Genomic DNA, 23,773 nt, shown 5'->3' with positions numbered 1-23,773 from the left:
AGAGGTGCTTGAATTTATCTATCTGTATGTTTTCTGCTTTCCAAAGGTGGAAAGGCAAACCAGTGTGACTGCAGTATGGAAGCTTAGGTGTTTTACCTGCTGCTCTTCATGTAGCAACTTCTCTATTTCAGCCTAGTAGCTTGTATTGGATTTGCATGGCTGGATTTTGTGAGCTGGGATTCTACAGACGTGGCTTCTGTAAGAAGCTGACCAAAGTTTCACCTTTGTCTGGCAGAGGCCATGTTGGCTGGCTCCAAGACAGACCCACTGCTGGCCAAGTCTGAGCCCATCAGTGACGGTGGTAGCACTGCTGGGGTAGCAGCTTTAAGGAGGAAAAGTGAGGGGGTGGAAGAGTGGAATAATCTGGAACTTGTGAGAAGAGTGAGAATGCATGAGAGAAACAGCCCTGGAGAGAGCAGGGTCTGTGAAAAATGGGAGGAGTTCTATGCACTGGAGCAGAGATTCCCCTGTAGCCCATAATGAAGATCATGGTGAGGCAGCTGTCTTCCTGCCACCCATAGATGCCAACAGCAGAGCATATGTCCACCTGCAGCCAGTGCAGGGCCCCATGCTGCAGGTGGAGCAGGTGGATGCCTGAATGTGGCTATGAACCCATGGGAAGCCTGTACTGGAGCAGAATCCTGGCAGGACCTGCAGGCCTGTGGAGAGAGGGGCCTATGCTGGAGCAGGTTTGCTAGCAGGACTTGTGAACCCATGGGGAATCTGCACTGGAGCGGTTTTTGAGGAACTGTAGCCAGTTCTTCAGTGGGAGGCAAGTAGCAGGAATATGTGTGCAGCCAGGGGACTGTGACCTTGCTCTCATGGTGGCAGTGAGCAGGTAGGCTGACCCACTGGGCTTTGTGAAGTCTGCTTTCAGCGCTGAGATCTTGGCTTTTACACAGCCATTTACACAGAAGTATTTGTGGGATGTAATTGCTGTGTTGTTGGAGTTTTTACCATAGACATTCTTGTCAGGTGCATGCAAGGGAATATTGTGGATCTGCTGTGAGGACAGTAGAAGAGATTCAGGTGAGAGGAAGAGTTTCTAAAGGACATCTTGTAGAAAGAAAGCTTAAGCTGAGTTCAGTGAGGCACAGGTCAGGCTGCGTTCCTGGAGTGTAAGAGCATGTGTTTACTGTGGTGTTTGTTTACATACATTAATAACCCTCCAACAGGGCCCAATGCAAAGCTCTTTGACAACTGGCATAACTCCTAAAGAGTACCGTGGCCAAGGAACATGCACTTGTTCCAAGTGGGACTGTGCTGACATTATTAATAATAATATCCCTATTATTTGATGCCTCATTAGACACTGGAACAAATCAGCCTGAGAAGATGTGAATGCCACAACCCCTGGCAGTGTTCAAAGCCACGTTGGACAGGGACCTGGTCTAGAGGAAGGTGTCCCTGCCCATGGCAGGGGCAAGTGGAACCAGGTGATCTTTAAGGTCCCTTCCAACCCCAAAACATTCTATGATTGTATGATAATACTGCATAGTATTACTGTGTGAGTGATACATCCTGAACGGGTGAAAGGAATACTACTTGCTCTCACTTGTCAGGAAGAGATAAGCCTTTGGAATACCAGTCTGGACTATTCATTGGCAGCCTACACCTGCAGTGTGTTTTCCTGTGCTGCCACTGGTGAGATCCGATGCTGGGTAGCTTGTGGGACCAACCATGTGGGACTGGTTTAAGGCAGTTAAAAGTTTCTCTGTCTAATGATTATGTATACAGAGGATGCCCTTTGTAAGGCGCCTTTTTGAAGGGAAAGGAGGTGGCACACAATTGATAGCTCCTTTTTCTTTCCTTCTCTATTTATTGTTATTCTGACATTTAGATGTAGCTGCAGTACCCTGTTTTAGAGTAATCATTATTGATGTTTGTGTTTCCATGTGTTAAAGTTTTATACAGCTATACCATGGGGGCTTTGAGTTCAAATGACTGTCATGCTGACATGAGACTAGTATATGAAATTTTATCTTAGGAGCAGTAATTAATCAGAATTCAACAGTTGTCTACAGAAAACAAGCAGGTTTTTCTGCTGAGTTTTCTTCCCACAGTTCTTTCTTCCCTGTTAAACTCTGCTTTTCCCCTTCCCCTTCTCCCAGTCTAGGCCCTTTGTTGTGAAACATAACACCATATGTTAGGTGGGCTTAATGATATGTGCAATGCCAATGGATATACAGGCCAACTGGTGCTTTTCCGTTCCTCAGGTATCCGTGTGCTGCAGAGTCTCTATTTTGTTGGTTTTTTGTTGGTTTTTTATTAATATCTTTGTACTGGATAAGGGATTCTTAAAGTTACTTTTCTACCTTTTTCTTAACTACTGTAGATTTATTTAAAGGCAAGTGATACGTGATTTGCATTTACACAACTTTGCAAATAACCAATATTTATGTGACTTAGAATGTTGTCATTTGTGGTGAGGTATACCATCAGTTGTATGATGCATCTGTTTAGATGCAACTTGGTGTTATGCTGTCTGTTCTGGAAGTGGAATAACTGCCCTCCAAGGGGAGCTAAGTGATGGGGTTTATGGCTGAGGATAGGCAAAAGGATAGAAAAGCAGGTGTACAGCTCAGTTCAGCTGCTGTTTTGTAATTTTCAGTGAACTGCTTCACATCCTGCCCAACTCCCTACTTGTCTGGGAGGCAGAACAGCCTTTTCCCATTCTTCAAATACTGCTGATTGCCTCCTCTGTTTAGGCAGCAAAATTGGAACAGTCAGTCTTATTATTTGTCTGTCTGGTACCTCTAAGTATTATGTCTGGAATTTTTCTGAGAACTGAAAACTACAAGTAGTCTTGAAGTTTTTTGCGTTCTTAACCTGCACAGTAAAGTTTTTATTTTTTACTGGTATGTTTTGTTTCATGAGAAGGAGGAAGAAACATTGGGTAATTTTAATTTGAACCAGATTGGCTTGTTGAGATTTCTGCCAGTGGTATCCACATGCTTGTGCACATGCATGTTAGTAAAGGCATTATTCCAAAAGTCAAATTTGTATAGTTAATGAATACTATTGAAGGGCCAAAGCAAGGTACCTTGGCTTTAAAAAACAGTAAACTTTTTAAGATAAAAGAAGTTAAGCATTGGCTTGCAATTTTGTTTCGTTTAATATACACATTCAAATAGTGATACTAAAAACAACACCAAATGTCTTTCTGTAAAAAAGGAGATATATTGTCCAGCTGGATTTGAAAACGAGAACTACAACATACACTCATAGCTCCTCAGGTACCACTAACAAAATGTTCACAGATTTCTAGGTGAGGTATGTGCTGCAATTTTGTCAGTGGCTTGTGCTCTCTTCAAAGCAGAGAAAATGAAATTCAAGAATTATGAATTTTGGCTAAAGGTGTGGGAAAGAGGGTGCTTTTTATCTGCCTTCTCAAATGCTGTCTACCTCATGACTGTTTCCTTCATCTGTGTTTATCTTTTCTTTGGTCATGCTGTCCTGATCCTGTCTCTCCACAGCTATTTGTCTTGGGTAACTCCCTGTGCTGTTGCACTGCTAAATAATTTATATCATGTTTGGTAACACTACTGAAGTTTCAGAAGAGGGAAGAAGAGGGCAGTCCCTGTAGTCTTAGGAATTAGGAAGAGCAATGGCAAGGATAATTCTGTTCAGACCTGGACCTGGTGAGCACCTGGCTTGAAAGGGAATACACTGATGATGTGTTACCCTCTTCAGATTCTTTTAAGTGCTTGAATAGAAGCTACCTATAAGCTTCTGTTTCTCAGGTAAAAAGAAGTTGTTGATAGAATGATCTTTCTTCCAAATCAAGGGCATGCTCTTGCAGTGATGATTGAAAAAAAATGCAGCAGTCCTTGCATTTATTTGTTTAGATATAGGAATTTTTTAGTAATGACAGAAGAATATTGTTTACTTAATAACATAGGAATGTTCAGAGAAATGTTTCACTGTTCAGAGAAATAAGTACTGTGTTTTACATAATGGCATTCAAAATCAGGCTGAGGAAGAAAGCCAGAACAGGAAATTCTATCTGCCAGTAATTTGTTCTAGGAATTTTTTTTTTAGTAATGATGTATTGTGGTAGGCTAACTAGATTAAGCTCTCTGTGCTGCATTCCCATGTTTTCCCATAAAATACCTTCTATGAAGAAGACTTGTCTCTGTTAGTCACCTCATAATTTGGTGATTGTTTAAATTACTGACTAACCTAACTTCCAATAGAAAGTCTGTTCTTAAAATTCTGTGTTCCACATAGGTTGATGTCCTTAAGGCAACAGCTCTACCCCTTCTGAAGAAGTTTGGAATTGATGGTGAAAGTCTAGAAATCAAGGTAAGACAGCTTTTTCCTTTCTTTTCAAGCATGTGTTGCAATTATGCTCCTGCATAATTTCATAAAAGTCTGGGGCCATGTTCTTGCTGTGGGTTTCTGTCTCTAACAGATAATTCATTGTGGCTATGAGCCACACAGTGATAGAGAGGGTAAGGAGAAAGTAGTGACTTTCCCGAGTCTCCAAAGAAGAGTTAGAAACCTTTTTGCTTTTTGTTGCCTTTCAGTTAATTTATTATCTTTTCGTTTCTACTTGTTCATTCTGTCCCGTGCTTAGGGCTAAGAATTAAAAATGATATCATTAACCCGTTTCACCTGTAGGAGAGCTGAATCTGTGTTTGGGTCGTTGAGGTTTGTCTCCAATTTGGAAAATAGAGGAATGAAATTTTTCTTGAAGACTACAGTCTTCAGAGGCCCAGTAAATCTGGATACAAAACAACATTTGGGTTCTTTTAGGTGGGAGAAATATGTGAGAGGTCTGGCTGCACTACTGGGTCCTGCTGGTGCCTTTCTCTGCAAAGATTCACCCCTAACCCCCACCCTGCCCACAGCCCAAGTGCCCATGTCATTGTCCTGGCACTGTCACCTCTGCTCCTGTGACCCTGCAGCAGGGCTGGCCTTCAGCTGGCCACAGCCCTGCCCTGTCTGGCTGTGGGCCTCCCTACCCAGACCCACTCACCAGACCATGTCCCAGCTCCATCCTTAGCTTGGAATGGTGGGACTGGGTCAGGCTAGACAGACTTGTTAGTGGGAATGAGTTCATTCTCGTCCCTCACATACAGAATATTCTGAGTTGGAAAGGACCTGTAAGGATCATCAAGTCCAAATCTTAAGTGAATGTTCCATATGGGAATCAAAGCCACAACCTTGGCATTATCAGCACCATGCTGTAATCAACTGAGCTCAAATCAAATAGTTCTTGTCTCCTCAGCAACGAGGGGCAGTCTGCTACTAGAGACAAGTCTTAAGCCAAGGTTGTTTTAGTAAAGATGTTTTTGTTTGGTTTTGCACTGTTTCCTATTGAGAAGCCATGCTTTACTTTACTTGAGAGGAACAAAGAAATGAATGCCTGCTTTTAGTTTTCATGCGAAATCCATTTCTGCTTTTAGGATGTGGTTTTCTTGCCTGTATTTACAAAATGCCCCAATACTTAAAACATTTTATTCTCTGAGAAACAAAAGTGTAATTCTGGGGTGTATAGGTACATTCTTTGTACTATTCACTAACCTGTATTTTTCCTCCATTGTTTGTTCTAGATCAACCGAAGAGGAATGCCTCCCAAAGGGGGTGGAGAGATACTGTTTTCTTGCCCAGTGAGAAAGGTCTTGCAGCCTGTTCAGTTCACAGACCCTGGAAAAATCAAGCGCATCAGAGGAACTGCGTATCCTTTTTGTTTGTCTGTCCGTTTTTCTATTTTTAAATGGGTTTGCTTATTAAAAAGAACTAATTTAGAAGTCGTAGAAGTGCACCCACCTTTCTGAGCATGTGTCTAGGTAACACAGGCCAACATTACACAGAGGGGTCATATTCAAGACTGTGCTTCAAAACTCCTGTGTTCAAAACATTGCTATTCAAAAAGCATCTGTAGGCTATTGAATAAATTCAAAGCTGAATGGCACTATTTAAAATCTTTCCAATAGCAAGAAAAAGTTAAAATACCTTCCTTCCCATAATGTAGGAGCACTTAAAGTAATCTTACTTTGTGTGTAAATTCAGTAGTAACCAATGTAGTTCAGTTGTGCATTGAACAGGCAGTTACTAGTCTAGCGGGAGTTAGATGGGGTGATAGTTTAGTGTGATAGTTAAATCTTAGTTGAGTTTACACCTTGCAGCACACACTGAGCTTTTTGGTGTGTTTTGAAAGAAAATTCTTTGGCTCTTCACCTTTGGGGGTACCAGTGCAGGTGGAAGTGGAGAAGGTTTTATTCCACCTGGAGATAAGGGCACAGAATACTCTTGTGAACTCCTTACTTTTTCAAATAGCTGCAAATCTAGCCAATGTTTTGGATTATTTATTTTTGACTTTCTTTTTCTCTTGTGGCCTTTGTATGGTATCTGTCATGAATCTGCTGTCACTGTAGAAAGAAGGTAGAAATCCCTTACATGAACCTGTATTAAGCAGTGGCCAACATGTAGTTTAATTTGTGTTTGAGAGTCCTAAACATGATTTGGCATTGATTACTCAAAAACAAAGCAGGAAGGAAGTCATGTTTTCTGCCAGAGGTGTAGATTTGCAGCCTATTTCTTCTTTTAGTTTATGGCATCCCATCACAACTGTGTGTATAAACTGGATGTTTTGACTACCTTGTGCAATTGCAGCATTTAGATAGATGCAGTAGTGCCAAGCAAGAGCTGTTTTACTGGATACATGTGCTGTAGAACAGAAAGGAGGCAGCTCATTGTGCTTTTGGTGATAAGTGCTGTGGTATATTGGTGGAGGAAGTAATTTTCTTATGCCTCCATTCTGCTCTGTAGTAAGTAGATATGTTTCTGTGTGGAGGAGGAAGCAATGATCATGACTTTACTGCCATTGTTCTAAATTGACATTAATATGCATCACCATTCTGGACCACTTTGACTGATATATCTGATTGAATTCTGGACTTCTACCTTGCTGTAGGCTTTCCTGGGCCTTTGCTCAGGTTTTGATTGATATACCTGGTTGAATTCTGAACTTGGTGTAGGCTTTCCTGGGCCTTTTCTCAGGGATATAGGTTTGCCTTTAAGCATGATGAGAGGCAGACTCAGTTTAGCTATTAGGTGGTCCTTCAAGGCAATAGAATACAAAACATCTGGAAGGATAAGTCCTTATGTCTTTTTTATGTGTACTTTTGTTCCTCCAAGATTCATCTGAGTAAATCTTCCTCACAGCTGTGGAGATTGTATTACAGCAGCCTTTTATATAATCCAAAATACTGAGTGCATCAACTGTGCAGAACAAACAGTTTTCTGAGTATTTTTTAGTGATTTTGCTCTAAGGTCCCAAAGTTTTGAGTTTGCCTACTTCACAGAAGATGCTATAGAAATTTGTAGAAAAGAAAATTCCTCCTGCCAGCTAGGAGTTTTGGGAGTGTATTTCTTTGCATTGCTGTGTGAATGTATGTGCAGATGGGTAGAGGGTGAGTCTGCGTTACAGTTGAGCTGGAATTTAAAGCATAATGTGCTTTCTACGTTTGAAGATCTTTGGGAGTTCTTCTGAAGCAGCACCTGAGTACAACATTAGAAAGGCTGTTCATCTCATATGGACTGTGAGGGGGTGGGTCGGGGTGGGTGGTAAGGTGGTAGGTTCTTTCCTGGAACTTTCAGGTGATGAATGACTAGACAACTAGTGAATTTGATAGCCTCAAAACACTGCAAAGTTGGAGATAGCAAAGGTATTTTTCTTAGAGCCTTTTAATTTTTTTTTTTGTTAGAACATTTGTCTTAAATTTCTTATTCATCTTCCCAGGATTTTTTTTCTGCTAATTCACAGAAACTTCACTCAGGATCGTGTTTTAATAAACTATGAAGAACAGAGCACGTGGAACTTCCTCCTACTTCCTGCTCCTTCCTCCTTTCCTCCTTCCTTCCTACCTTCCTCCAGAAAGTGCAAGATGACAGAACAGCAATTTAAATTTAATGAAGGGCATTTTCAAGATAGATATTTACTTAGTCGTAATCTGTTCTTCAACATATGTTATGTGTACTTAACTTCAAGGTATATCAATGAAAAGACTGTAGAAAGCACTTACATGCATATGGTTCTCTAGGTACAGGAACATAGACAAAAGCTCATAAATAGCTGTATAAAGCAGATGTTTTCTGAAATAATGCACTGGTGCCTCTTCACTTTTGTCAATCTGTGCTTTCAATTTTTTCTTGTGATCACAATGGATTTCTTAGCTCAGAAATGTAGATACTCTGTCCGAGTGTCACCACAGATGGCAAATAGAATGGTGGAATCTGCAAGGGGCATCCTGAATAAATTCCTCCCAGACATCTATATCTACACAGACCATATGAAGGGGGTCAACTCTGGAAAGTGAGTATCCAGAATTTACAGGAAACAGACATGTTATTCTGATTTGTTCATTTGCTAGGCTGTCCTGATCTAATTTTACTGAGTTTTTAGATCACAGCCTTCTATTTTGTTGATTTGAAATAAGTATTTCTCACAAAGAAAGAATGGGTGTTTCACTAGATACATAACAGGGATAGATGTGTTTTCTTAAGCAAGGAATGAAATACATCACTACTGCCACTAAATTTGAGCTCCCTTCATTTTTAAGTCTGTTGCTTTGAAAAGAGATTAAGATCAAGGTGTCACGATATGTTCAGGGAAGCAAGATTCAAAGTTGACTGTACACCTTCTGAAGGAAATTATAATATTAAGGATGGGACTGAGGTGTCTTAAGGAAGTGTTAAAGCAGTATGGGTTGTCTTCTGCTGAATGGCTGAAGGAGTGTCCTCTCACTGGCGAGGACTGGAAAATTAATTTATTGTACTTCCACAGATTTTGTTTAGTGACAGAGCACAGAAGCAGTGGATGCGATTCAGACAATTTTGCTGGTGTCTGTCATCTCTGATGTCTTCTTCCTTGGGGTTGAAAGATTCTGGATAACTCATTTGACAGTTTTCTGTCTGTATGCTCAAATGCAGGCATGCATGTTTTCTTTCACTGTTTCTGCTTTTTGAAATATTTTGTCAAGTTTTGTTAAATTAAAATGTTTATGAACCTAGAAATTGTTGAAGAAACTTTTAGTATTTTTTGTCTTTTCCAATCCTTCATCATATTTAATATGCCAGGGTTGTAACTTTAATGGCTCCAAACTGCTTACAGGATCAGAATTGCAAAAACATTTCTGGGAGCTGTGTAGTCTCAACTTTGTTTTTCATCTGTTTATGAAATTTAAAAACTCAAATGATTTGTGGTAGCAACATTATTTTTACTACATGCAGCTCATGCAGAGAGATAAATAATAGCATGGCAGAGGAACTGAATCACTTTCAATCTGGCTGGCTGGGTTTCTGATGCTACTGTGACATTCACCTTAAATATGAATCCAGTATGATAGCAGTATCCTTGATACTAACTAGTTAGTCTAATTTTGCTAAATATTGCAGCTTTCAGGGGAAAGAGCTGAAGCCTTAAAGAAGGGTAGTTTTGGTTTTGAATGTTGCAGAGAAGAAACACCAGATACCTTTGAAATATTTATCAAGCACAAATTAAATACATCTGAAAGGTACCCTCCTCTATTAAAAAAACCCCAGACATTTCTAAGGTTTATATGGCTCTTCATTTTCTTTTTCATTTTCACGTTTAAAGAGTTTAGTCCAGGAAAAACCAACATAAAGTGTTTTGTGGCAACTGGTACTGGGTTTAAGTACAGTTGTTAATTTTCTTTTTCCAGCGTCAATCTATTGCATCAAACAGGATGTTTGTCATCATATGGGAGGAGCCATTTATGACTTGAAGTTCTTGGCTCATTACTGCAATTTTGTCCTTAAATCAAATGCACTTTTTCCCTTTCTTTCAGATCACCAGGTTTTGGCATGTGCCTTACTGCAGAAACCATCAATGGCACTATTCTCAGTGCTGAGCTAGCCTCAAATCCTCAGGGCCAGGGAGCAGCTGTGCTTCCTGAGGAACTGGGCCAGAATTGTGCTAAGCTGCTGCTTGAGGAGGTCTACAGAGTAAGTGGCCAATATGTTTTGTATATTTGTATATAGATGTAAGGGAAGGAGATGATAAAATAGGTGAAAGGATAGATGGTTTGGTGGCACCCTCAGACAAGCTCGGATCCAAGTGGAGAAAGGATCTGATGCTGCCAGTGTCTTTTTCATCCAGGTAAAGAGTGATTTTGTATGGTTCCTTTAACAGTGTAATGACTTATTGGGGCATACTGTTTCCAATGTCTGATATGTGTTGTTATGAATCACGGGAGCAGCAAATTCTTCTTCTGTTGCTTTTTGTCTGCAACAGAATTCAATTAGCTTCACATGGGCTGTTACTCTTCTAAATAATATGGATGGGTGCCATAATCCATGCTTCGAAACCAGTGGTTGGAATGGGACATTATGAGTGGAAGAACATAGGAGTGGCAGAAGGGGAAAAAAACTTGTCAAGCCTCCGTGTTGATCGCTTTGTAATGATGATGACGACAAAGTTAAATGTGCTGAGAATTGCTGGTTGTATGAAGAATTGTATTAATGGGTTGTTGGAAGGGAGCTAGGATGGTGTTTACTTAGGAATCCTAAGTGCATCACAGTTCTATTCAGAATAGATTTTTTTCTTTATTAAAATGATTTTCATTCGTGGCAAGAATTTCAGTGGAAAAGCAGCTTTCAGTGTTACAAATGATTTGGCAAACATGAATTTCCGATTTAATAAAGAACCTTCCAGCTGCTTTGTTTTCTGTCTCCACAGATGTTTAAATAACTATGTTTTAGCATTGATAAAACATGTTTGGCCTTTAGGAGGCAGTCATCTACAAATTTTGCTCATTATTTAAAAAAACAAGTAGTTACTCTGAACTGTAATAAGGTATATGACTTCACAAAGTGTTTAAACTGCCATTATTGAGATTCTATTTTAGGGAATGCAGTTAAATATAAAAAAAGCCCCTGAACTTCATAAATCACATCCATACCTGTGTTAGATTGTTCATCTGTACCCATTTTATTTTTCTCTTTCCCTGTTGCAAATCTTTTATCTGTTTGAATTACCAGCTGGCCCCTTTTTCCAGTCTTCCATTAATATTTTGTCTATGTTTATTCAGCATATAAACCGTGTTGCTAAAGGACTTTTCTGGCCCAGGCTTCTTGTCTCACGGAGAGGCCAATGCCAAAATGTTGTTCCAGGGTTGCTGGGTACAATCTAGACCCCTTGTATTTGAAACTCTGGCCTGTGTGGAGAATGTAGTCACAGCTAGTGACGGAAACATCTGTCTGTTTCTGCACTGATGTATGTCATGAAGTTATTTTTATTTCAGGCGTGAACTGCAAAAATCTTTTGGTGCATTTGTTTGTGTACATGTCTTGGAAAACATCTTCTGGTAGTCATATGTCCAGACACATCAAAAATCCAGTTTCCACATATTTCTATCAGCAACAATAGGGTTTTTTTTCCCCTTTGGAAACCATTTAGCACTTGATAGATTAAAATAGTGAGGCAGTTTGTCCAGATAATTTGTTTTGCACAGAGTCAGATGTCAGAGAATTTACAAAATGAAGAGAGCTGGAAAGGCCTAAAGCAAGTAACTTTCTGCTTTAGTGTATGGCAGCCATTTGAATATGATGAGTCAAATTCTGCAAAGGACAGTGAGTATCTTAAGATAACAGGGAAAATGTTTGAGGAGGCAGCAGGGTTGGACAAGTCTTTGAATTACAAATAGGCTGTAAGGTTTCAGTGTCTTTGAAGATCAGAATCTGAGTGAGTGAGGTTGTTAGCTGTGGCTTGCTATGGTGCTGCTGGAAGACTCCCTTATGTGTGGATGATTTCTGTCCAAGAGAGACTGAAAAATGCTGGGCAGTGTACAGACTATTTGTCCTTCACTGTAGCAGCTCACTATGGAAAGTTCCAGTTTGCTAGTTTTTGGCTGTTGTGCTTCTTTTTCACTGCAGTGCTTAGTCATTATTTAGTGAATTCACCTCTCCCTCCATCATGGGCAGTATGATGGGTTTTGTTATGTAGTTTTCATCATACATACTTTAATTTATCTATGATACATGTGGTCCTACAGTACTAACCTGAATTTTGAAAGATAAGGTTTCTTCCTAATTTTTTTTCTTTTGTATTTTTGGGGGTTAGTTTGTTTTTGTTTTGGGATGGCCTTTTTTAGGGTGTTTGGTTTTCAAACCAAACACATTTTTGGTTTGGGGTGATTTTTTGTTTGTTTGGTCTTTTTGGTTTTTTTGTTAGGTCAGTTTGATTTAGTGTTGAACACAGAGGGGATATAAAAACATGTTGCAAAGTACACAGTGCTTGTTTAGGTTTAATGTACTAGTTGTTTATGTTTCTTTGCCTAGGTAAGATTTTTAGTGAAACTAAAAATCTAAAAAAAGCAAGAATAGATTACTCTGAACAGGCAATCTTTAAGTCTCACATCTTTTTGCGTCATCTACTTGTTGAATACAGGGCTCAAGGGAGAATTTATTTTCCTGTTTTTAGATCTTCTCTTTATGGGATTATTTCACCATCTGTGTTTTTACCAGGAGGTACTATGCTGTGGGAGCCAGGGAGGGTTGACCAGACCAGGGCACCCTGAGAGCACTGGAGACAATTCTCTGTTTAAAGGCTTTAGGTGTTGGGATCACCCACAAATCTGCTGGAGTTGCAGTTACTGTTGAAAGGGGTTTGGGGACATTTGGGAAAGTGCTTGCCATTGTGTAAAGTTTAAACCTGGAAAATCTAAAGATTTGAGTTTTGCTAAAATCCTTTTACTAAGCCTTCAAAAAGATATTAATTAGGTTGCATGATTGTTGGAATCAGCAGAGATGTTTTAATGCACATTTGTTGATGGAAAGATGTCAGAGCTAATAGAGTAGTAATAAGTGGCACAGTGCCTTAATTGCAGTGGCTCTGCAAGAGGGGGCAATGGAGTGACTGACTAGCATTATCATTACAAATCCATATGCAGTTCTTTCTGAAGCTTAATTGTAGAAGGCCAGTAAGGATTTTAACTCTTGCCTTTGAAAGACATTGTTTATGGCAGCTTTATTTAGAGAGTAATTGGCAGAATGGAAAATATGGAAGAGCTGGAAAAGGATTTAATTTTTACATTCTTGGTACTCATGAAATATAGGGGAGTACGTGTACCTATTTAAGGCTGAATTCTTTAATGAAGAAAGGCCGAGTTGCTAGGGCACCTTGAAGGGGCAGGAGGGCTAAAGCTGTTTGTTTTACTGAACTCGAGCTAAAATGTGTGAAGGATTTCTAGATGGCTTAATTTTCAAGATGGTCTTACTTCAGTGTAGTAAGGCTTTGCTCCATTCTTCTGGGAAAAAAACCAAACCCCAAAAACTAAAATACAAACCATCTGCAATAATTTGTTACCTTTTGCATAACAAATTATTGAGTCCTGCAAATATGTACCACACATGTAATGGAGGAAATTGTCTGTATCCCAAAATACTAACTAACACTTAGTCAAAGCCGGGCTCAAACTCAGAAGAAAAAATCTTTTCGAAACGCTTTTGTCCAATACGCAGAGTTGTGATATTTGTATGTACATGTCAGCTTTAGTATTTGTACAACATTTTAAAATGGATGGGATTTTAAAGGATATGTGTCTAATTGTCACAACTAACTGGATCTGGCTCTGTAGTCAGTGTAAACAATAATGGAGAAACTGCCATAGAATGAATTGATACAGTGTAGAAGCTGCATTCTACATTGGTAATGAGCACAAGCTATTTTGGAACAAATGTACCTTGGCTCTGACTTTGCCTATCCCTATTTCTTTTGGGAGGGTTGTTTCTAATTTTTTGATTCTTGAATAAGTGGCAGGTGGATTGACAAGAAAAAAATTTGGCCTCCTTGGGAATGTTAAGTCCACTTGGCAGAAGTTACTGTTCAGTCATTAGATTACAAGCAATCACTTAATATCACTGTCTGGGAACTGCCTTTGTAGGAATGGTTGCAAATGAGTGGTTTAGATTACTTAAATCAGTGGCAAAATATTGTCAAAAGCAAGTTTTTGTATAAATTTGTTGACGTGCCGCAAAGTTTGATGACAAGGTTCGCTATTGGTTATTACATAGTTGAATCATGCAAAGAAAAATTGGGTTAGAGTGAATCTACAATGATTTATACAGAGAATGGGAATGCAAAAAGGGTAAGGATGGAAAAGGATAAGGCTGCAGAAGGGGTAAGGGAGGTCCTCCCTTTGGGTCACAAAAGTGTATCCCTTGCAAAATGTAGCCTCAGACTTGATCAACAATTTGTCTGAAGAACGTAGCAGCATTTAATCGTTGACTCCTGGAATGCTGAGACAATCAAATACTTCTGTAAGGTGCATGTGCACCAGTGCACACAGTATGGGGAACAAACAAGATGAGCCAAGGACCTGCATGCAGTCACAGGGCTTTGATTTTATTGCGGTGACAGAGACATGGTGGGATAGTTCATGTGACTGGAATGTTGGCATGAAGGGCTACACCCTGTTCAGGAGAGACAGCCCTGACAGTGTCGAGCACTGTCTTGATGAGGATGATGGGCTTATGGATCAGGATAAAACAGCAGACTAGTAAAGATGTTTGCTGTTGTGGGTGTTTGCTGCCTGATCAGGAGGAGGAAGCAAATGAGGCCATCTGCAGGCCTCTGAAGCAGACTCAAAGTCACAGGCCTTGGTTCTTTTGGGGGACTTTACTCCCCTGACATCTGCTGCAGAACCAGCACAGTGAAACACAAACAGCCCAGGAGGTTCCTGGAAAGCACGGATGGCAACTTCCTGACACAGGTAGTGGAGGATCCCCCAGGCAGTGGTGTGCTGCTCAACTGATACTAACAAACAGAGAAGGCCTTGCTGGAGTAAGAGTGTGGAACTCAGCTCCAGATGAGGAGAAAGCAGGGTAGCAAGTAGCCACAACCAGAGACTTTGGGAGAGCTAACCTGAGCTTCTGCAGGGAGATCTTCATGGAGAATGCCATGAGAACAAGCCCTACAGTGTCCAAGAGACCCTGAGGGGTCCAAGAGAGTTAGTTGATATTCAAGGATCGCTTCCTTCAGGCTCAAGAACAGTGCTTCCAAATGTGCAAGAAATCGGGCAAAGGGGAAGAGATCTGATGGATAAATAAAGAACTCCCTTCATTATCAAGGGTAAGCAGGAACTGGAAGCAGGGTCAGGTTACCTGGAATTAATATAGAGAGATTGTCAGAGTATGTAGAAAAGAGACAAGGGAAGCCAAGGTTCACCTGGAATTAAGTTCGGCAAAGAATGTTAAGGACAGCAAGAAGTATTTGAAAAATCCTATCTCTAACAAAAGGAAAAAGGATAATATGGGCCTGATACTAAAATGGAAGTGGGACCCTGTTGACAGAGGACCCAGAGGAGGCAGAGTTAGTGCTGCCTTTGCTTTGGTCATCACTGACAAGACCAGCTCTCAGGGATCTCTGACCCAGGAGACTGAGGACAAGGAAGGCTTGAGTGGAGACTTTCCCTTGCCCAAGGAGGACCAAGCTGGAGTCAGGCAAACCTGGCGTCCACAAGTCCATGGGCCCTGATGGGATGGACCCACAAGTGCTGAGAGAGCTGATAGACACCAAGGTGGGCAATTTACAGCCATCTTTGAAATGCTGTGGTGAACAGAAGTGCCTGAGGACTGGAAGGAAGCAAACATCACACTGGGCATAAAAAGGGAAAGAAGGACCCAGGAAACTACCAGACAGTCAGCCTCACATTAATCCATGATGATTCTGGAGGCCATTTCTATCCACATGGAGGACAAGAAAGTGAACAGGAGTTGTCAGCATGGATTCTTTAAAGGTAAATCATGCTTGACTGACCTGCTTCTCTTCTGTAATGAAACAACTAGATGAATGGATGAGGGAAGAGCAGTGGATATTGTCTACCTTGACTTCAGCAAGGCTTTTGACACTGTCTCTTACAACATCCTCATAGGCAAATTTTGGAAATGTGGATTAGATGAGTGGACAGTGAGGTGGATTAAGAACCAGCTGAATGGGACATCCCAGAAGGTTGTAATAGTATTGCAGAGTCTGGCTGGAGGCCTGTCATTGGTGATGTCCACAACATTCAATACTGGTCCAGTATTATTTAACTTCTCTACCAATAACTTGAACAAACGCACAAATGTTTTCTCAGTGAGTTCACTGATGACACAGAGCTGGGAGCGGTGGCTGATACCCCAGAGGGTCGTGCTGCCTTTCAGAAGGGCCTTGAGAGGGTGGAGAGATGGGCAGAGAAGAGCTGTGAAATTCAGCAAAGGCAAATGCAGGGTTCTGTATGTAGGGAAGAATAACTTGGGCACCACAACAGGCTGGGAACTGACCCACTGGGGAATAGCTGTCTGTATCTTGGGGGACAACATGCTGTCCAGGAGCCAGAGTGTGTCCTGGTGGCCAAGAAGGCCAAATGATTCACTGGGGTGCATTAGGAAGAGCACTGACAGCAGGTTGATCCTGCCTCTCTACTCAGCCCTGGTGAGGCTACATATAGAATGCCGTGTTCAGGACAAGAGAGGCATGGTGCTCCGGGAGCAAGTCTAGAGGAGATGACAAAGATGGTTAAAGGACTGGAGCATCTCTCTTACAAGGAAAGGCCAAGCAAGCTGCTCCTGTTTGGTGTTAAGAAGAGATGACTGAGTGGGGACCTTATGAAGGGAGGGTGCCAGGAAGATGCATCCAAGCTCTTCTTGGTGGTGCCAGGCATTAAGGCAAGAGGCAATAGACAGAAACTGATGCACGGGAAGTTCTATCTAGATATGAGGAAGGTATTTTTACATATCCTCTACAGTGCAGGTGATTGCACACTGGAACAGGTTGCCCAGAGAGATTGTGGAGTCTCATGCACTGGAGAAACTCAAGAACAGTCTGGATGTAATCCTGTGCCATGTACTCTGGGGCAATCCTGTTTGAGCAGCAAGGCTGGACTAGTTGACCTGCTGTGATCCCTTCCAATCTTAACTGTTCTGTGATTCTGTGACTAATATTTACAAAAGTATTCAGTAAGATTTTCTATAAGCTTAGTAGCAACTTATTTGAAAAATTAAGAGATGGCAACATTCATATTACGCTTGATGTAGTATATTTAAATCAATTCATACATGCACACAAATAGACATAAAGATGTATATAAAAAGGTTAAAAATTCCCCTCAATTTTAGTAAAATAATTCAGATGGCTTTGTACCTGTAAACACTTGAAGGGTTAAGCTTTGAAGGTTGAGTGTGTCAGCACAGGCCCTGTCAACAGCTTTTGGTGATTGTTCTCTATGTACTGAAGCCTTGAGGGTTGTTGAGCCTCAAGAGCTGTACCACTTTGAGGGCGGTGCCAGTGGCCCCTTCTTTGAGCTTTGGAGAGCTCAAAGACCCTCGCTTAGTACTGCTGCCAGTAGGGTTGTGAGGTGCTTGGCTTTAGCCTTCTGTCATTCTCCATTCTGGCCATAATCTGGGTCAGTTGTTACTGGAATTTTCATCAAAAGGTGCAGTAACAATAATATTGTTCCACCTGTGCTATGATTTAGACAAAAAAAAAAAAAGTTCCAAGACTGTCCATTAGAATTTGCAGTTTGTTAGGCAGAACTTCCTAGGAGCAGACTGTTTCTGGTAAGCTAAAAAGGAGCTTAACTGCCCAGGAGCCATTAATCAAGGTTAGTGTCTAATGAGAATTCCTGAGGAGATGGTAGAGTGGCTCTAGGGGACAGCACCACAAATGTGCATAGCAGATTGCTACTGCATAGCAGTACTGAGGGTGACTGACTCACTGCAGCAATGTAGGGAGTTTATGTAAGCAGTTAGGACAGGATGGATGCATTGTGTTTTTGTTTCTTAGGACATGGTAGTCTCCATGCTGATTAAAGCTTTTGTATAAATTGTGATATAAAAGTAGATATTTTATAATGTTTTCAGCTCCAGAGAAATAAAACAAGCTCAGAAAATGTGAAGTTTTCATCCAAGTAAGAAGGAGCATTTTTATTACTGACCAAACTACAACTGCAGAAAGTCCAGTGTCAGGAATATCCTTACCAAACTCTTAGCTGCTTTGGTATATGTTTCATTGGCAAATACAGCTGGTAAGATCTGTGGCTTTAGATTGCACCAGCAAATTCTGCAAGTACCCTGTTCACTCAAGATAAAGCAAAATTTTTATCAGTTCTACAGGCAGCATTGAGTTATGTGAACTTCATTTTGGTGTGACAAGTTCACACAGTTAAGAGGGCAAGTACTGTTGTAAGAGCGTGTTTTAGGAGTTGGGTCATGGTAGTGAATGCAATAGAGCTACTTATTTTGCTGTGCTGTAGTTCCTTGCATGTAATGCACAGAGTTTTTTTCAGAAGAATGGAGCTGCAGGTTGTCACACAGAAGCAAGGCCATCTTGAAAATTAAGTCTTCAGTATCCCGCCTTGGAAAGGCTGTGCCTTTCTGCCTCTCACTGAGTAAATGTGCTGAGGTTGTCACATTGGCTGATTCTCTTAATCTGTGTAATCCAAAATATATTTTCTCCCTTGCCTTCTTGGATAGTGTTATGTCTTGAAATTATGATAGGTTACCTTCCTTGTCAACAAAGGTAGCTGTCAGTTTACCTTATTAGAGAATTTGGTTTTAAAAAGGTAAGGTTTTGGTTTCAAGAGAGTCTATTCTGAGGATTTAGCATTAGGCCTGATGCAGCAGAATACTATTCATAGATTTCATGTGCCTGGTCTCTACAGCAGCTTTGACTGAAAGTATCCCTTTAAATTTATATTCCAGTTTTGTAAACAATTCTAATTTCTAATTCTAGCCTTCCAGTTCTAATTAATGTATGCATTATAGTAAATATTTTCAACATACAGAACAATTTACCTTGCATATGACTTACTACAGTCAAATATGTACAAGAGTGTATGTGGTTCCACTTAATTTTATGTATGGCTCTTACACTAGCAATAAAAAAATCTTCTATTTTAATGATGGAGGGGAAATGTTTTACAAGTGTAAACTCATAAAAGTTGGCAGCAAGGGTTTTTGTGGATAAGTGCTAAATAAATTCTAACTTGCCGTTTCCCACTTGCTAACACTGAACTATTTGTCCAAATGTAACTGTTATAATGTAGGGCTGGAATTCATGGATCTTCAGATGCATGTCAACTAGAACTAATACCTCTTTTCAATTTACTGGAAAGAAATTCTTCAGTGTTTACATTCTGAGGTGTTAAAACAGATTAGGAGGAATATTTAATATGATCTTCTTATAGGTTTTATGGCTATTCTTTTCCTAGCCATGTGAAATTGATTTTTCATTGTTAAAAAAATCTAGATTTTTATCTTCTTGGCCCTTAAAAATTGGGAGTGGTATTTCACCTTTTAAGTGTATCTTTTGCCTTTGTTACTCTCCTCCCATCTCAATTTCTGGTTTGTACAGAGATTAATTATTAAAACATTTTGGTTTGCAGGGAGGCTGTGTAGATTCAACAAATCAGAGCCTTGCTCTGCTCCTTATGACCCTTGGACAGCGGGATGTTTCCAAAGTGCTGTTGGGACCTCTGTCTCCATACACGTAAGTTGTTTTGTTCAGTTCAATTACACAGTCTTGTTTTAATTCACTAGTTTTATTGCACAGCTATTTTTGTATATGGGAGATTTTGCCTATGGTAACAAATAGAACAACTTGTACCTGACTTCAAATGAGACAAGTGGTGTAAGTTGCCTAGGGTTTGTTGCTACATGTTAGATGAGTCCCTTACTGTTCTATATTATTCCTGTTTCTGAGAATTGCAGAGACAGGGTTTATTGATGGTTCTTGACGTGGAATGTATGTGTACATCAGTTGGCTTTTTATTGCCTAGTGTACACTACTATGTTTTCCCTGGTGATCTCTCTATAGCTGTGTCATTAAGTGTTGTATTTCAAATAGCTAGCCAGTGATTGTTCCTATGAAACAGCTTAAGACTTTGATTCATGGAGCTATGTGCTTTTTTAAGGTTTTACTGGGAAGCAGAATCCTATCTGGTCCTTCAGTCTCAGTTTTTACTAAAGCTTTGTCTGTAGCTGGTAGTTGTTCAGGGGATAGAAAAGAAATTATTTTCTTATATTGCTAGTTGTAAACACAGGTTACAGAATCACAGAATCATCAAGGTTGGAAAAGACGTCTAGGATCAAGTCCAACTTTTGATTGAACACTATTTCTCAACTAGACCATAGTGCTAGGTCTGGTTGTTTCTTTAATACTTCCACAGATTGTGACTCCACCACCATTATGGGTGGCCCATTTCAATTCTTAACAGCCCTTGCAGTGAAAAAACTCTTCCTGATGTCTAACCTGAACCTACACTGGTGGAGCTTGAGGCTATTTCCTCTAATCCTGTCACTTGTTTCCTGGGAGAAAAGACCAAACCCTCACCTGTCTACAGAGTCCTTTCAGGCAGTTGTAGAGAGCAATAAGGTCTCCACGAGCCTCCTTTTTTCTCCAGGCTAAACACCTCAAGCTCCCTCAGGTGTTCCTCACAGGACTTGTATTCCTTCAGCAGCTCTGTTGCCCTTCTCTAGACATGCTCCAGCACCTCAATGTCTTTCTTGGAGTGAGGGGCTTAAAATTGAGCACAGGATTTGAAGTGTGGCCTCACCCACCAGCACTGAGTACAGGGGGTCAATCCCTGCCCTGCTCCTGCTGGCCACACCATTGTTGGCACAGGCCAGGATGCCATTGGCCTTCTTGGCCACCTGGGCACTGCTGGCTCACGCTCAGCTGCTGTCACCAGCACCCCCAGGGCCTTTTCCTGTGGCAGCTTTGCAGCCACTCTGCCCCAGCCTGTGGCACTGCCTGGGGTTGCTGTGACCCAAGGGCAGGGCCCAGCACTGGGCCTTGTTGAGCCTCACACCACTGGGCTCGGCCCATGCTCCAGCCTGTCCAGATCCCTCTGCAGAGCCTTCCTGCCCTCCAGCAGGTCAGCACTCCCACCCTGCTTGGTGTCATCTGCAAACTGATAGAGGGGACACTCAGTCCCCTCATCCATGTCACTGATGAAGATATTAAACAGAACTGGCCCCAGTACAGAGCCCTGGGGAACACCACTGGTCACTGGCCACCAGCTGGATGTAATTCCATGCCCCACTAATCTCTGGGCCCAGCCATACAAATGGTTTTTTACCTAGTGAAGAGGGTACCCATCCAAGCCATGGGCTATTACTATAGTTCCTCCTTCTAACCCTGCTGGTATGATCATTACACTGGCCAACTTCCAGTCCTGTGGGACCTGCTCAGTTAGCCAGGACTGATGCTACATGATGGAGATTTTCTTGGTGAGTGCTTCTGCCGGCACCGTCAGTACCCTTGAATGAATTCCATCCAATCCCATAAAATTGTAAATGTCTCAGTACTTCATCGTGTATTGCAGAAGATCTATTCTGCTCCCTGTACCCCAGCTAGGGGCTGGTTGCCCTCAAGATGAGTCTTACTGTTAAAGACTGAGGCAAAGAAGACATTGAGGACCTCAGCCTTTTCCTCATCCTTGGTGACAATGTTCCCTTCCACATCCAGTCAAGCATGGAGATTTTCCATAGTCTTCCTTTAGTTTTTAATGTATTTATAAAAACACCTTTTATTATCTTTCACAGCAGCGGCCTAATTGACTTCTAGGAGAAACTAGTTAGGGAAACAAATTATCAAAAAAAATTCATCAAAACAAATTTATCAAAACAATTTATCAAAAATTTAATTTTTCAGACTTGCAAGGGATTTATTAGATCACAGTTATTTCTAGAGACTGAGCAGTTATTCTTTAGCCAGATGAAGGGAGGTTTTTTTTATCTGGAAATGGCATCAAATAGTAAGAGTATGAACTGTCCTTTTTCGGTTATCATGGTACCGGTGCTGTATACGTGAAAGGTACAGTACTGTGATAACTGAAGAATGGTGGTGCCATCACATGAGAGCTAAAAATTACCTAACTGCTCTTCTCAGCTCCTGATACCTTGGAAACAACATTCAGCAGATTTTGAGGGGAAGACAGGGAGTGTCCCATTGCACAAAGAGGGAGTAATCCCCTATAAAGTAAGTATTCATGTGGAAGGTTTCAGAAGAGTAGATATTAGTGTTTGAAGAGCACAGTTAAGCATATGAGACAATCCAATCACTTGTCATTGTGAGTATTTTTTAATTTTTTACCCTTTTTTTCTTCTGTGAAAATCAAGCAACTACACTAGTTTATTTTGTAAGCAGGATGAATTCAAGTTGGTAGGTTGTCACTTCTTCCAAGCTAGGTGTATACAGCAGGGATAAAGGTCAGGAGTACACATACTGAAGCAGCGTATTGTAAAATCTGTGATTCTGTGAGAATCTGTGACTCATCAATCCTATGGGATCTGTTCAGATAGAATGCAGCTTTTTATGTATTCAACAACTAGGGCTTTTTGTGCCCTCAACCAGGGCTGTTTATAAAGGACTGGTAAATTTGGCTCCCAAGCAACTCATTGGATACACAAGCTTATGAAGTAAATTGCAATATCATCATGTTCCATGTCTTTGTCCCTTCTTTTCTTTCAGAGCTGTGACCTCTCTGTATGTAACACTTTCACACTACAGAATCTGAAGTTACTTAAAAGCTGTATTATTGGCTTCCCTGTCCAGCATAATATAGCATGAATGTGACAGTTCAGCTGGCTGCTGAGAGCATCACATGGGGACAAAACACTTTGGAACACATCCATTAGAATGAGGAAACTTCTTATTTTCACAGGAGACATCCATTGCCTCAGCTAACTATGGGGAGTGGAAATGAAACACCATGAGTAGGGCTGTTGTGAGTGGCAGTGGAGCTAACAGTCTGCATGGCCAGCAGCTGCTCTGCATTACCCCTTTCTTAGTGTCTGTATTTCACAGAAGCAAGTGCCTTTCTGTCAAGCTGAGCTTAAAATCAAATGCAGGGTGCTGGCCTCCCACTAACTCACAGAGGTCAGTCTGGCAGGACAGAACTGTCTGCATACAGGTGGATTAGCATGAGCCAGGGGTACATGAAAGAAAGCAACAGGAAAGCCTGTTGTGCCTCAAAAGCCCGAGTGCCCCAATCCATGGCTTTGCAAGGGTTTAGGGCAAAAGGGTTAGGGTGCCTCTGCCCAGCCAAGCTGACACTTCCAGTTTCTCTCCTGACTGGGGATGCTCACTCCTGGCTCCTCAGTCTGTCTCCTCCTGGGAAGGTGTGTGGCAGCACTCAGGAGAGCAGTGCTGGGGCTGCCGCTGCTAGCAGGCAAAGCCTTGTGCAGGCCCCGGTGCAGCTCAACCAAGAATGCACTGCTGTGCACAGGTCTCCTCTTACACTGCTCTGTTAGTTGGTTGCTTTGCTCAATATGTGAAGTTCTTGTGTACTTGTTGGTAATTCTTAACAGGCTTTGAGGTTAAAGATAAACTTTTTTTGGCTACAAGGCCTCCAGTGTGGCTCATGTAGCTGTCCCTGCACCTAAGAAGCAGCTCTGTTCAGCTGCTGCCTTGTTCTTGCCTGAACACAGAGTGTAAATTTTCAGCCAAATGTACCTTCTTTCTACCTTTCACGCCCTCCCTCAGTCTTGCAGCCTGTGCCTGTGTGGTTGGTGTGCCCTGTGCTATTATTTGAGGTGCCCACCTGCGACCAGACCAACCTCAGAGCTAATACAAACCTGCTTTCTGTCACAAACCCCTACTTTCCTGCCTCTTTCTCTTCTATTTGCAGGGTTTGTACCACTTGTGCTTCCAAGCTGGCCTTTTGGTGCTTCTGCGTTCTCCCCTGGTGTCCCCAGGCAGCCTTCCCCTTGCTCGCACCCCAGAGAGCCTTTCCCATGTGTGTAGGGGCTGATATTTTTC

General features: G+C 41.3%; 1 protein-coding gene across 2 annotated transcripts in view; it reads left to right on the top strand.

Moving 5' to 3' along the window:
• Nucleotides 1–23,773, top strand: part of RCL1 (RNA terminal phosphate cyclase like 1) — a 33,158-nt gene that overhangs the window by 5,717 nt on the left and 3,668 nt on the right. Inside the window, exons 1-6 of one of the 2 annotated variants that reach the window (XM_059493010.1) lie at nt 3,712–3,743; nt 4,231–4,305; nt 5,559–5,683; nt 8,198–8,323; nt 9,819–9,975; nt 19,395–19,498. In XM_059493010.1, the coding sequence (XP_059348993.1) occupies nt 5,574–5,683; nt 8,198–8,323; nt 9,819–9,975; nt 19,395–19,498 (497 nt within the window). In that variant the 5' untranslated portion in view covers nt 3,712–3,743; nt 4,231–4,305; nt 5,559–5,573. Of the gene's footprint in view, nt 1–3,711; nt 3,744–4,230; nt 4,306–5,558; nt 5,684–8,197; nt 8,324–9,818; nt 9,976–19,394; nt 19,499–23,773 lie in introns of those variants that run through there. The other variant, XM_059493009.1, reaches the window with a different exon arrangement.

This window comes from Ammospiza nelsoni, chromosome Z (genome assembly GCF_027579445.1).
Source record: "Ammospiza nelsoni isolate bAmmNel1 chromosome Z, bAmmNel1.pri, whole genome shotgun sequence".
NCBI classification, from domain to species: domain Eukaryota; kingdom Metazoa; phylum Chordata; class Aves; order Passeriformes; family Passerellidae; genus Ammospiza; species Ammospiza nelsoni.
Note: the sequence above shows the minus strand (reverse complement) of the source record. Positions and strands in the feature narration are given on the sequence as shown.